This window comes from Lipophrys pholis, assembly GCF_963383615.2.
Source record: "Lipophrys pholis genome assembly, chromosome: 21".
Taxonomy (NCBI): Eukaryota; Metazoa; Chordata; class Actinopteri; order Blenniiformes; family Blenniidae; genus Lipophrys; species Lipophrys pholis.
In genome coordinates, this window is record NC_137649.1 from 14,396,034 (window position 1) to 14,411,273 (window position 15,240).

General features: G+C 41.9%; 2 protein-coding genes across 2 annotated transcripts in view; both read right to left on the minus strand.

Annotated features, from left to right (window-relative positions):
• Positions 1–422: 422 nt before the first annotated feature.
• efhc1 (EF-hand domain (C-terminal) containing 1) lies at positions 423–3,503 on the minus strand (the record flags this gene model as incomplete). The annotated part of the gene is made up of 10 exons (XM_080491092.1): positions 423–445; positions 527–679; positions 863–1,073; positions 1,315–1,455; positions 1,564–1,787; positions 1,926–2,100; positions 2,377–2,526; positions 2,621–2,908; positions 2,996–3,199; positions 3,438–3,503. The coding sequence occupies 10 exons, from the start codon at positions 3,501–3,503 to the stop codon at positions 423–425; spliced, it is 1,635 nt and encodes a 544-aa protein (XP_080347218.1).
• Positions 3,504–4,087: 584 nt separating this feature from the next.
• Positions 4,088–15,240, minus strand: part of eva1aa (eva-1 homolog A, regulator of programmed cell death a) — a gene marked incomplete at its 5' end in the record, with an annotated part of 70,028 nt that continues 58,875 nt past the window's right edge. The window contains 3 exons of the mRNA XM_080490628.1: positions 4,088–6,074; positions 6,619–6,798; positions 9,868–10,002. Coding sequence (XP_080346754.1) covers positions 5,695–6,074; positions 6,619–6,798; positions 9,868–10,002 — 695 coding nt within the window. The 3' untranslated portion in view covers positions 4,088–5,694. The remainder of the gene's footprint in view (positions 6,075–6,618; positions 6,799–9,867; positions 10,003–15,240) is intronic.

Genomic DNA, 15,240 nt, shown 5'->3' on the forward strand with positions numbered 1-15,240 from the left:
TAGTGTTGTCGGATATTGCAGCTCTTGCTGTTGAGCCAGCTTTGCTTGTTTTCTATACTGGTCCATTCTGACGATATGAGCTTACTGTCTGAAATTGTACATTTGTCACTGGTCACTTAACAGATATGCATCAAGTATGTACGTTGGATATTACAGCATGCCATTCCATGTTTTTTTCCATATTTCTTTTTTTTTGATTACTTTATTAAAAAAAATTTCAATTTTCTGAATGAATTGTAAAATGTGTTTTTCCTGCATTGACGTTCAAATGATGAATTATGTTCAAACAAGTAGCTCTGGGAATAGAAATAACCTTCACTGAGGCTGTGCGTGTAAAGACAAATTGAAAGATACGCTTGAAATAATTTTATTTGTACCACAAGACATTTTTGACCAATGTAATTGTAGGACTGTCTTTTCCATCACTGAGATGGTTCTGCAAGATCTGGCAAAGAAATGAGAGAAAAATCTGCATGAGTCATTTTACATTTGTAGAAAAGAAGCGACACGGATCAAAAGTGATTACCCGTTTGGTCAGCTGGCTGCTGATTGGCCATCCCCACACCAAGCTTCTGTCGCACAGAATCCAGTGTCTGAGAGGGGATCTGATCCCAGGTGGACTCCAGGTATTTCAGAACGTAACGGTCGGCGTCGGTCAACACAAAGCAGTGGCTGAAAACTAACGGATATTAAATCTATTAGTTATCTGAGCTCTTGTGCTGCGGCGCAAACTCCCTCATGAAACAAAATGTATCCTGATAAGAATCCTGCACATTCCTGTTTTAGCGTGTTGGGTAGAAAATGCTGTAGATATTTCAAAAAATATCACTTTTAGAGTCACTCCAGGGTATGAACTTGTTACCTTCCACAGTGGCTCCAATTGCAAAGTCTGCGGGCGAGTAGTACTGTGGATTTTCCACCGTGGAGCCCGGTTTGGGGACACGAGTCTTTTTTAAGAACTTGCCACCGAAGAAACAGAGGCTGGAGGACTTTTCAAAAATACTGATCATGTCATCTGCAAGGTAGTACGAGAGTGTGAACCGGCGACCTTCATCCTCAGGGTGCTGGGATTCCTGCGAGGGGGACACAGAAATAGGCCTGGTGTTTTCTTGTTTTTATATGTGGATCGAGCGATTGGGTCTTAATGTGACACAGATGATAGTGGTGGGTTACTAAAAAAAATTTGAAATCACTATTCCACATCAAGAAATGAGGTTTATCTTCCAGTATTTTATAATCCTCAACAATGGAGTGGTACAGGTCTGATACTGTAAGTAACAAACAGGCAGCGGATAAAAGGAAATATTATCTCACCATCCGGGCGCTATAGCGCAACACTTCATTTTGCTTTTCCATTCTCTGTAATGAATTGATTTTGGGAGGTTTAGGAATCAGATACAAGCAATTCTGGAGAGAGTCTTCAAGTGAACCAAAACCATTGTAGGGAGGAATCTCCTGTAAATACGTGGCGGACAATAGAAGGGAAGAAATGAACACAGATAAAACAACACAAACCTGCAAAACTACAGAGAACCACGGACAAAATAAAGCTCAACGCTTCACCTTCTTCCTGTCCCGAAGAACACCAGACTTCTTTGGAATCTCAACAGATTTCATCTCCATGTCTGGGTGGTTCCTCTGGTAGTATTCTTTAGTGAAACCGTCACACTCGTACAGCTGGAAGTTTCGACCCTGAAGATTTATCGTTTTACCCAACTGGAAGTCTTCGGGGGAAATATACTCCACGTCTTCATCTGACACCTCCATCACACAGCTGGGGAAGTTCTCTGCAAAGATAGAATCACATCTTGAAGCTTTTTTAATGTGACACATAAACGTGCAGTAAGAGGGAAAAGCTATTGTGAATGAAAAAAAAAAAGAAACCTGAAGCTAGGATTTGATCACGAAACAACATTAAATCACACCTTTTTTGATTTGCTTGGGGAGCTTCAGTCTGTGCAGCAGAGCAGGGAAAGGATCCCGGCTGCTGTTGGGTTCATGGACGTTGATGATTTCTACTGTGTCATCCGCCAGGTAATAGTGGATTTTAACAGACCGCGTCTCGCCGGCATCATCAAGCAGAGCAAAGAAACGCAAGACCTGTAAAGAGAAGGGTAACAATCAGCCACAGAGCAGCACTGCAGTGCCCCGTACGTGTCCCATTGTCAACATCAAATAACAACTAAAATATTCATTAGGTTTTGATACTTGAGTCTGTTGGTAGAGGTTCTAGAACATTATTGACGTCTTCTAGATTCTTTGTACTGCATTGGTATTTTCAGAATAACTAGTGCTTGATTATGGAGGATTACTGAGGATCTGTGGCAGTAATCTTTACAAAAAAACAAAGTTTGGATTAAGTGACATGTCCCCCACCTTGCCATCCATATTGAGAAACTGGTACAACTTGTCTGGTTTGGAGGGAGTGCTCTGTGAGGGCCGAGGCCTCTCACCATGTTTGCTATAAGGATCTACTGGCATTGGCTCTGGGTCATTCACAAGTACGCCCTCACTCTCCATGAACTCCTGATCATGAGAAAGAGCCACGATTGGATTCATGCTTCAACACGAGAAGAAGTTCTTGTGAAGAGAATAGAACAAGATATTGAAAGTGTTGTACCCTTGTGAAGGCGTCACATTGTGTGATGCGGTATTTGACCCCATACACATCCAGGTCCATACTGAGGTTGAGGTCGGTCCACTTGTAATAATCTCCGTGTTCATTTTTAGGAAAACGCTGACGTTTGACCCGCTGTCCCTGCGGTCTCCCAGAGTTGTGTACTCTGGGCTCAAAGATGCACATGCTGTCATCCACAAGGTAGTAGTAAATAAACACGGGGTGCACACAGCGCTTCGGCTCTGGGGAATCCAAGATGTCCTCCATGAAATAGGCGTAGTAACGCAGCACCTGAAACACAGAATAAAGGTCAAACAGGAGACTTATCGGGGAATGGATGACCCCCGTATGTTCCTGTACTTTCACGCGTCACTGGACCTTCTTGTCGAGGGCAACGTGGGCTGGAATGAAGTCTTTGTGCAGCTTCCGGTCGGACGGTCCATAAGTAAGGTCAGCGATGTCCTGGTGGCTCAGATGAAACTCTGAGGAAAGATGATCCTGGCCAGGGTAGACGCTGACACGCTGGGCCAGAGGAATGCCATTCCTATAGTTCAAAGTCTGGCGCAGGTGAAACGCTGACTTCTAGAGAGCAAAATTATTTAGGAGGGAACAAATTAGAAAAGGTTGAACAAGATATAAAAGTCAAATTCAGGAAAAAGTCAGGTGAAAAGTTCCCTTCCCAGGTGGGAAATATATACAAAACATTATTATTCCTTCTGCTCTGCAAAACCCTGGAATTATCACAGGTAGAGTTAAACTTGACATTTTAAACGAAATAACGAAGGTTCTACGTTTGAGTCTAACGGAGGAATTTACTCACCGGAGCGTCCCGGAATGAACTTCCTGGCAAAAACGGTAATCCCTCGTTGTTGAAATTGTATGTCATTTTCGATCTCAAATTGAATACAAATAGAGTACGTGTTCACAAATTGTTCACCGGGATAAGTTTGTCTTATTGAGCGGATCTAGCAAGTCTTTTTCTTTGGCGTGAAAAACAGCCTCACTACCCCCCACGGTAAGTTTATTATGGTATCCATGGAAACGGCCGGACGAAACCAATTTGATACGTTCCGTACAAATTAAGTTACATTCACAAAAACTGCGTGTATTATTTGCTCTGGAATGAACACAGGCAGGCGTTAAAAAGGTTTTTCTTTTTAATATCAGCAATATTGTGTGATTGTCGTGTATGCGTTTACAGTGTCGAGGCCTGACATTACCACCAGGGGGCGACCTCCGCCAATAAAACTCACTGAAGTCGTTTTGGCTTCTAAATGCTTACAATAGAAGTATAGAAAATACTTCATTAATCCCCAGAGGAATAAAACCTGTATAAATCAAGAATCATTTGTACTATCAAAATATTAACTGACCAAATTCTGCAATACACACAAGCACAAACAAGAAAATCAAGCAATTTCAGACCAAACACAAGGATGGGAGCCAGCTTTTCGTTTCTTTTTTAAACAGTTTTATTCTAAGCACAAAAGTCATATTTTGGTCTCCTGTTACCAGTAATCGACACCTTTTATACCAATTAGAAAAAAACAACAACCAAAAAAAAAAAAAACTATGAGGAGTGGTGGTCTTGATGAGGATACTAAAATATCCTGTGTATACTATAATTAAACTCTCGGTCATAAAAATACATGGCTATTTTGATGAAAACTGGTTATTTTTATGCTTGTGTCCAGAGAAGCACAAACAAGTCTGGACTAACAGTAGCTTATATCAATAAACTGGCAGCATGATTTAAGAGACACAGGTCATGTGTCCATTGTGAACTTTGTTGTTTTTTTTGCAGTGCCATTTCCTTCTTCAGATGGACATGGACATCTGTTTAGCACTGATATATTTGAAATAAGGGCATAGTTGGCACATGGTGTGAAAACAACACAATCTTTTATGAGCAATGACCAGAAAAATTATTCTAGCAAAAACTACTGGTACAAAGTTGGCATATTCTGGTTTCTTTGTACGTTACATCGAGGGAAATGGCAAGTGCAATGTTTAACAGAAACATTCAGACTTTTACAATGCTCCACTGCAGCAAAGCAACAGTAATGACCATGAGGGCAATATTCACGATGAGAAAGAAAAACGCAAGATTTCAGATTAATAAATAGTTTGACCAGTTAGACACACTAGCTGTGATCTTGAGTGAGTTAAACAAACTGTATCAAAGATAAGCTTAAACCACTAACGCCTCTTTGAGGCTCTTTATATGATATCTAATTCTTTTCAGGAAATGCTGACAAAGCTGTTCAAATGGGCTGATCCCCTTTCGGAAGCAAATACATCAACCAAACACAAACACTAGGATTGCATCCCTGAGGTGCCGGACAACCTTCGCCAAGTATAAAAATATCTCATAATAAACCATACTTGAGAACAAAAATAAACATCAATAAACTATTAAATATTATAAAATATATTTCATAAGGGTTGCAATAAGTTCCCCCCACAATATCTTTTGGTTTTAACATAGCTCAAAAGGCAGTGTGGTTATTCACTGTGGAAAGATTGTCTTACGTTGTCCCATCGCGAATGAACTTGCTCTGCACTCGGTTAATGTTCACACTTGAATACTGGAGGGTACTGAGCATAAAGTCTCTTCCAGCTGCCCTGCGGTCTGCACGAAACAGACCCGCCAGAGGCCTCGGTCCTTCAGTCCCTATGCAGTCCCCGCAGGCCTGTTTATGTCGAAGGCAGCTCACGCATAAATCCTCACTTCAAAAAAAGGCCTGCTGAGGTCAGGGGCAAAGCAATGCAGCCTTTCAACCTCTCACTTCCTTGGTTAGTGCCGGCAGTGAGGCAAGCTTACAATGCAGAGTGGGAGCTTATTATCCTACTGAGTGGGGTATCGCTAATGATACCCGGAGGAATATGCAGACCAGCAGACGACGACTTTCTTCCCAAGTCTGCAAAGCCTCCCACCGTTCTCGTCGGAGTATAACAGTCGTCTGCACGCCTGTTCATGAAGCATCACCTGGAGCTCGTCTCTTTCCGTGTCCAGCTCAAGTTCATCCTCAATTCTGTTTTAAGACTCAGCTTCATGAAAAGCTCCTCAGCAGTCTTTAGTAATACCGATTGAGACTCCGCGTCCCCGGTATGTCCGGTTGCCCATTCATCCAGATCTCTCGGATGATTCGCTCCCTTTCCTCAAGCCGCTGCGCTCTCTCCAGCTCCTCTGCCGACGTGAACACATTCATGTTGAGCGTGCGCTCGAAGCGCCGGTGCCGCCGCGCCGACAGGTCCGAGGTGGTGTCCCAGTCCGAGTCCGAGTCGCTGGAGTCGGAGGAGGAATCCACGGGGCGCGCTCGCTTCTTGGCGGGAGGCCGTTGACGGGGCTGGCAGTCGGTGCGACAGGAGATCTGGACCACCAGGGCGAAGAGAGTGAGGAAGAGCCCCAAACACACCCCACAGACGAAGAATAGTGCAGCCCTCTCCGGGTGGTCTGTTGGAGAGGAGGACGGAACGTGAAAATGAGGGAGGGAAGTGTTAAGTTCAGTTGATTACCGACACAATGTGACATTCCTTCATCTTTCCTGTTGAGCCACTTCCTTGGCTTGACGTCTTGGTTTAGTAATGACATTTAACTGTGTCAGTGCTCTGTGACTCGAAGTTGGGTGATGATATAGAAGATTGATGAATGAATCAAACTAAGTAAATGCCCATCTTCACCACTCAAACCAGACTACGGTGTGACCCTATGAAGCCTGTATGAATGAAATAAAACCTCACATCATTAGGGGAATAAAGAATGCTATGTTAATGCTCAAGTACTGTGAATATTTCAACTTGGCTGCATGCACACTGACATACTCCCTTAAGGATCATCCAAACTTGAAGTCCAAACAAATCTTATAGACACACCATGCACTGACTTTTTCATTTGTTTTTACCAATAAAAACAGATTTTTTTGTTATTTTTTTTGAAATCTCAGGATAGAGATTCGCTCGATGTAATGCAACACTGGATGAGATGAATGTTGTCAGACCTGATATGTAGGTGTACGCCGCCAGTGCGTTGCTGATGAGAGCCATGCTGGTGCCGGAGGTGGAGTTGATGATGGGATTCATGCCCGGCGGCTGCAGTGGACGTTCACCTTCTCCTCCTTCTCTTCCCGTTTCCAAAGACTTCTCCTCGTTTGGGTTGGTCTCCCGAACCTTTTTCTTATCTGTAAAAAAAAAAAAAAGAAGACATGAACACATAAGGTCAGTTTAAGACACATTTAATTATAGTCCAAATAGGATGAAGTAATTTGTGGTACTTTTAAATTACTATCTCAGACACATATGTTTATATTCAGTATCTTTAAATGCTCTTACAATATGGATAGGAGATCAGAATCTGTGGTCCAACACTCAATGAAACACAGCCTGGGAGTCTTTAAGGAGAAAATGACCACATGTCCGGTCAGATTATGACGCTGTCGTTTGGAGTTACAGTAAAGCGAGAGTGTGTTGTCTGAGGATATGTGACAACATCAGTGAAAACAGTGAATCACTGGCAGTCTCTTAGTGGTTGGCTGGAGATATGCAGACATCTTCAGGGGAAACGGCGTGACTCAGAAGATAACTAAGCATCCGTTTCTGTTCCATTCATTCTGACTCAGGTCATTAGTAAACAGAAAACCACATGGCTTGAATTTGCACGTCGGGATTTTGAGGAGCTTTTCAACTGTTGCCAAAGAGAGTTCTATTTTTAGACGTAACAACCTGTGTAGTTTCTTTCAGTGTTTACATTCTACTTTATGCTGCGTGATGCAAGAGAGCGTGCGACCAGCAGCCTCAAGAGCCCAAAATACATCCAGGGGAGTGACAACAGACTCAGAGGGTTGAGTGGGTGTGGTGGTATTCAGTCATATTTACATGTTTAACACTCATGTCAATGATAAATATGTTTTGGTGAACTGTCACAGACACTGCTGACCTCTAATTGCAGAGCCCTTGTGGTGCGTCAGGCTCTCTTTATCTAATAAATGCAGTTTAGACGGGAATTGCTCGCTGAGGACGTAAATGTTTCCACCTGGATCTACTGTTGTGGTACACAGCTCAGCAAATATTCAACAGCAGCCTTTGTGACGCATAAATTGCCAGCCGATAGAAAATAGGGTGGCGTCACAATGATTCAAGACTGTTTGCTTATAATAATACACTTAAGTGCAATCAGCAATAATGAATGCACGTTAGTTATTTCTTTGGGGGGAATGGGCTCTAAAAAGAAATGTGTTGAAACAGCCTCATTAGAGTGATATATATATATATAAGCGTATAATTTCATTGCCATTACCAGAGGTGTGATCTGAGAAGAAAAGGGAAGATCTGGGTACTTTTGGGTAAAGTGATTGTTACAGAAAAAGGGATGAAAATAACTTCACTGGAAAAATACTAAAATACTTGAACTGCCAAATAATCTGTGGGAACCGAAGTTCAAAAATGCCACAGTGAATCGCACTCGGGACCCAAGATGGAAGTAATAACATGCCAAAATCCTGTGGTCTATAACTTTAGTCTTTTGTTTTGAGCTCAGTCTGACAAAATGATCCTGTTCTGCCAAATAGTGTTTAAAGTCACACAGATTTATTTAAATTCTGGACAAGATCACAGTTCACAAAGATAAAACATTATTTGTCTAGCTAAAAAAAAAAAAAAATGTAACTTTATATGATGGTGTTCATTTAAAGTCCCTGGCAGAAAGATTTCACTTGTAAGCCACTTCTACTGGAGTGTGTTAACAGGAGAAGATGCAGCACTTAAGAATTTAACAGTTTATGTGAAACACACAAAGGAGGTATTTTACATGATATATTGTAAATATGCAATGACAATATTTTGGAGACTTGAGCATCTTTGAAACTTTGAGATGTTTCAAGTTTACATTCACAGTATTATTGTTACTGCTTTCAAATTTGAAAATGGGCTAATTTTGAGCAGTATGTAAGAGTCAAAATAAACACTGAACTGATTAGAACGGTGATTCATGTTTTTCTGAGAGAAAGAGGTTGTTTCTATTAAATGTCACATTTATTGTTTGGTCCATACAAACACACCAACAATTTGTGTTGGTATTGTAACTTTTTTGTTTGTTGAGAGATCACGCTGTTCTGTTTCCATGATGAAAGTGATCAGTTTGATGTGCAGGTTTTCATGCAGCAAGGATGCCCTCCGATTGGTGTTGGTGCCGTTTGTGCACACATGATCCGACACCACACTGCAAGGAGAAGTTGTTTTTTTTTTGGGGGGGGGTGTATTCCTTTGCAAAACCAAAGAAACAGTCTTGATCCCAAAGAGATGAGCATGAAGTGCTTTTGTGTGTGATGTGGCAGCATTCCTCCTACCTTGACCAGTTCTTCTTTCCTGTTGGTGTTTTTCCTCAAAACACAGTTGGTAAAGCGACATGCGGTGAATCTACATGAACGGCATGCACACACGGCTCCAACAATGGGAAACATCAATCCAGTGTGCCGTTCACATGGACTCTGATCAGATCATAAACTTAGGTTTCACCGCCTTCATTGTTCTTTCTGTTATATAGGGCCAATCTAATCAGATAGAAGTGTAAACATATCTCGTAGTCTTGAATGTTCTTTCTTCTGTTTGCTATCACCCAATCAAAAAGAGGAAAAGCAGGTTCTTCCACACAAACTGTGCTTGGACTGTTGAAGGCTAGTGCACGGAAGTGAAGGCATTCATGCGTTGGACCCTGTCAATGCGACGGCACACATCTTCTGTCCTTCCCTCATGCAACTCCTCATTCATTCATCTATCTTCCTGATCACAGTGCCGGTAGCTGAGCAGAATAATTATCGTGCTGGATGCAGGCCACCATCCTTCATGAATGACTTTTTGTTTGAGTTTCTTTCTTTGCTGGCGTCTCTCTGTTTTCATTCCTTCACCTAATTGTTCTTGTTCTGTCTACGACTTCCTTCGTCCGCCGAGTATTTGACATTACGAGAAACTTGCAAGTAGCCTATAGTACACTCATTGCTTCTTGGGAAAGTATTTTATTTACTTTTACCATCACTGATCATCAATGCTCTAAAGCAATAGTTCTGCTTGGTAGCATATGGAAGCAGTTCAACTTGTATGACTTTTAATATGCATACATACGTGGCCCTAGTTTGAGACCTAAATTATGGTTGCCCTTGATAGCTGGGAGGCCCCAAGACTGCTTAGTGTTAACTGCTCTCTGTGGGGGGTCCACAAGTGTGTGTATAAGCTTAGATGTTTGTCATTTTGCTCACCTGGAACAGTGTCGGGCCTTTTGACCAAGCTCCCCTCTGGAGGGCCGTCTCCCACTATGTTGGGGTCATGGGTGCTGGGTGGTTGGTGGTACACAGGTGGTCTGGGGCCCTGCTCCTGCAACAGCTTCTTTGGAACTTTGAAGAGAAGATGGAGCAAAGAAAGCAAGTTTAGGTTTAAGGGAATCACTGTATACTCAAAATGTATGGACTGTAAATGATGCCTCTAAAAGATCAGAAAGCAGAGAAATAATGGTTTTCGCCAATGTACTAATCATCCGTTGACTTTCTCAGTATGAGAGGAACTCTGCAAAACTCATGTGAGAAAAGAGCTTCGAAAAACATGGCAGTGATTTGTTTTTTTCACATGTGCAAAGAGCATTACAAGTCGTATTTTATATATGACAAAGGACGTTGCTGACAAAGATTAACAGCATCAAATAAGAGCAAAAACACTGATGGGAGAGAAAATGAAGCAGACGGTTGTAGGCAGCGTCGCGGCTGTGATTCACATACTCCCCCCCAAACTCTGCACGCCGATTCCCAAAACTGAAGTCGCTCCCACCTCCTCAGCCCTCGACTGCCCCCCCCGACCTAACAGTGTCCTGTGAGTCAGGGAGTCTGCGCTCTTTCTCCCAGACACAAACCCACACAGCAGAGGGCCGTACATTCCTGCCCGCTCACATGCGGTTTTGGAGGCAGGGCCATGCTCCGGTCACCGTGCTCGTCTGCCCATCCAGCTGTTTCACGTTTTTTCATTTTTTTTTCCCCCTTGTATTTTCAATAGCCTGGACAAACAAACAGGTCGTCGAGGGAAATCTGCCTCCTGGTTTTGCTGACATTAGTGGTTGTAATAGTGAAATTGAGACATGTCCAGCTCAGTTCAGACAAACTTTATTTATTCTAGAAGTCATAGAGCAAGATAAAACAAGATAAAAGCAAATAAGGTAAAATCAAATAAACCCCAAGACTATGTGAAAACGGTAAAAACATGGCAGTTATTTGTTTTTTTCTTGTGAATTGGGGTAAAAAAAAATGCACCCAGTTGTTAAAAAAAACAAAAAACAATGAATAAACATGCTGATCAAGTTTCCAGAAACATATTTTGGCATGGTTCCAAAATCCAATCAAAGTGCAGGAAAGAGCAGTACAGACCACACTCCCCCCTTTCACTAAATACTACTTGTGTCTTGGATACATTACAAGCTCTTTCCAATTGTAAGCACTGATGAAACGATTGTGCAGGGGCATTTAACCACTGACATTTACAGGTTTTCACTCAGAAGTCCTCTAAAACATAATTTACGACATGTTTTGCCTTCATTCGATAGCTGACAGAGCAGATTGAGAGGAAAACTTCGGTCGGCACACGGTTTGCGTACAAAGACCACTGGCTCAGTATTACGTCCGACTTAATAACACGTCATATGGAAAACACTTAACAGCGGTCCATGGGGAGCTTATGTCTGAAGAAAAAACAGAGTAAAACTTCCTATTTAATTTTTATGATATTCTATGTCTACACCAACCATCCCAGCCATTTATATCATCGCGTAGCAGTCACTGCTTGTGCTGTGGTTTCCACAAAGAAAACAATAGAAAAGCAATCGCAAAGCTTTCAGAGTCACACATTAGTATTTCCTACTATTAATGTGTGTATTTATGCGAGAGTCCTGTTTTCTTCTATACTGGTGGGAACCTTAAGCTGAGTACTAACACAAGTTGGTCTATAGGAAATGAATAGAAGACAAAGTATTGCCCCCATAAGACTAACAAACGGATCAAAAAATGTTGCGGTGAAGACATATGTTTAGGGTCAGTATATAGTTGAGTCGTTATGGCTCAATCGAGAGTAAAAGTCAGCAGGAAATGAATGGAAATTATAAGAAACCTAACATGTGGGTCTGTGGGTCTGTGTGTCACGTGAACAAAAACAGAAATGTATGCAGGATGAAAGCGCGTGACGCTATCATACTGGAGGAAAGTTCAGAGCCAATCAGAAAACGTAAATAGTTCCACATACTCTCGCTGCTCTTTAACTTCGCGAATTGCAGAAGGTTGAGCCGTAAATTACTTCTATTCACTACACTGCAGAGCATGGCGAGACCAGAAATACTCGTATAGTGTGAGGTGTGCTGCACATTGTAAAAACATATATTCTTACATTTAAATACCTTTCTGTAATTGCATCATCCCCTGTGGCAAACCACAACCAAATCTGTTGGCCAAAAAGGTTAAAACACCATGAATCTGAAACCAGGTTTTACCCGGGTCTGGCTGGCTCAAACTAAATAAACACAGGCCCCCAGATGAGGAGGTAAAAACTGCAGCAAACTTAAGAAATGGGATTTAGCCTGGCAGCTCCCCCTGTTCGTCCTCATCAGCCTGACACACTAATCATGGGCCCAACAACTCCCCCACTGCCACGCTGCCACCATCTCAGCGCCACGCCCTGATTACAGCTTTCTGATTGGTCCTAATTGGCTGCACATGTGGCCCAGGGTCACAGCTGAGAGATGCCATAATGTGACATTCACATTCCTTCACAGTTACCGGACATAAAATTGACACACGGCTGTAAAAGGAAAGCATGCGCGAGCTGGAAAACGTAAAACAACACTGTAAGATCAGTGGATTTACCATGAGACACCACTAGTATTTTGGGGTTTTCTCCGATATTTATTTTTTTTTGTTAGCATGTCAAGTACAATATAGTGCACAGATGACTGCTTTTCTAAAAATAATTAAAACCTCTGGAAGTAAACTGGCCACAAACCACACTTACGGAGCCAAGCATTTAAGACTGAACCAGTAAAACAGTGAAAGAAGAGTGCAAGGGAGCGAAACCCAAGCACATAAATCACACTCTGCAGCATGCATTATAATGACATGGCCACATAAACACAGGACAAATGACTCCTCGCAGTTCTTAAATAGAACTCTGAATGGACCCGCGCCAGTGCTGTACCTCTCAGAGCCCCGGATCGCCACAGGGCGCGAAGATACGAGGCGGGAAAGAGTGCCCATAACAATGGCCTGTGTTTACACTGGCAGAGCCCAGCTTTGTTTTTACTGGGCTCTGCAGGCTGGAGTCTGTGTGCATGTCTGTACGTGTCTGTGTTTGTGGGCCATGTGCTGACCAATGCAGAACACAGTTAGGACAAAGCCCTGTAAGCCAAAGGGGATATAATGAAATATTAAACCAGGCAAAATCTGAGAGGAGATCAGACCTCAGTCAATAAATTGAACATACTTTAGACTATATGAGTATACATGGGCAACTGCCGAGAAGTAAACATTTTGAGTATCGCTTTAAAGCATTTCCTGATGCCTGGATTGCTTTGGCTCTGTGACATCTACCTCTAAATAAGGACAGCTTGATCAACACTAATTTCTGTTTTAAAAGGTTAAAATGCACTTAAATTCTACCTTTATCTGAGTGAAGCATCAGTCAAAAATGATGGAAACCTCCACTAAAGTCTGGCTGAAATATTTGAGAAACTGTCATGTGATGAGTTACAACTCATTTGGAACTGCATAAAGACATGCATTATTTGAAAGTTCTTATGAAGTAAGTATAAAAGCTTGGATGTGAAAATAATCAGCACTACCAAAATATGTTTCCCTTAAATGGATTGTTGGGGAAAGGTCCATTGAAACAATGTGTGGGCATATAAGTGTGTGTGTGTGTGTGGAGGAAGCCTGAGCAGAAGCGTCTGGTTTCAATCAGCATGCAGCCAGTGCCTACTCTACAACATTAAAGTGCCGGTGGAGACTCAACATTCATTCGATACACACACACACACACACACACACAAAAAAAAGAGTGCCTCAAAAATCGAATCAATGTTTACACACACTTAGACTCATAAAATAGTTTTTTTTCATTTGGGTTCACATCTTTTTTGTACTTCTTAAACAGATAAGCAAGCGCACGACTAGACGCGCACACATGCATAGACGATCATTTTTCACTTAGCTAATGGCATGCCTGCACAAAAACATGCAAGGTGAATAGGGCAGAAGCTGAAGGTGTTGAGATTTCATTCCTCTTTTCACTCCCTATTTCTTTTCTCTCCAACCCCCAGCGTAACACTCTAACAGCATCCAGCTGACAGCAGCTTATTGAATTGTGCGTGCGTGCGTGCGTGCATGTTTCTGACCCAAAGCCGCGATGTGGCATAACTTTCATGTTTATCTACCCCCTAAATGAACGCATTGCTTCAACCTTACACTCTGAGAATTAATGGGTTCGTAAATGTCTACATGTCCTGATGTAAGCGTGGCTCACAGTGTGTGTGTCAGAGGGCGTGATTAACACACTCACTCTTGTCTAACGTATACAAAGTGGACGAGGTTGAGCAAATGTCTGTCAACACATTGGTGGAGCTTTTTTCTGGTATTGTTCCATTTCGCAGGAATACAAGCAAATCAAATGACTTGATGAAATTCTTAGTTGTGAATGTAAAATATCAGTAGTTTTGAAAGTTCGAGTCCATTGCCAGGTATGCTGCATTATGATGCAGTCATATAAAAATATATTGGACTTGGATATTTCAGTATATAAGAGCATCCTATTTTATACGATAACATAGACGGTCATAGACAACCTACGGTCTCCATTCACAGACGTGCAATATGATAAACATTTGATTCTCTCCAAAACAAAAGCTGTCTTTGATAGTAATTGTACTGCATATACCAATATTGTATAAATTGGTCCATTACGTCATCCAAACTGGGGCATCACAACAAATGATGTGATTTTTTCTTTTTTACCACACATGCCCTTTCGTCATTTCAACTTGACTCCTCAAAAAAACAGTACAATTGTCCGAAGTGCTATTGTAGATTTGTGAACAAATAAAGCATGATAGAAGTAAAGTTTGCTGTTACAAACTTCTGATGCAGCCGGGGGTTATGGGTCAGCAGTCGGATTGGAAACAGGAAACTTCCAATTAAAGGCCAAGATAAAGTTAAAAAAAAAAGTAAAGTTTTTCGTCAAATGTTGAGAAGACAACAACCTTTTCTGTCTTGTCTCAAGACAAAATCAAACTAGTCAGGGTGAAATGTGTAGGTTAGAGAAACACGATTCAGCTTGTAGTCCGTCTCTGTAATTAAAACAATGGACATGAGGGTATACTCCAAAGGTCTAAGGTTATAGTCTGACAGTATTCCATAATGCAAAGCATGTAAGCAGGCATGACTGGAAACGTAAGACATAGCTGGATAGTGACATAGTACAAAAACATCCAAGGTTTTGGGTCGTTGGGGTTGGGATTGCATTCCACAATGTGAGTGAGTGGAACTACTCAACCCCCTCCTCCAACCATGCCTTTAGTCAACCCCCCCTGCCCTACAGCTGCAAAGCGTAGG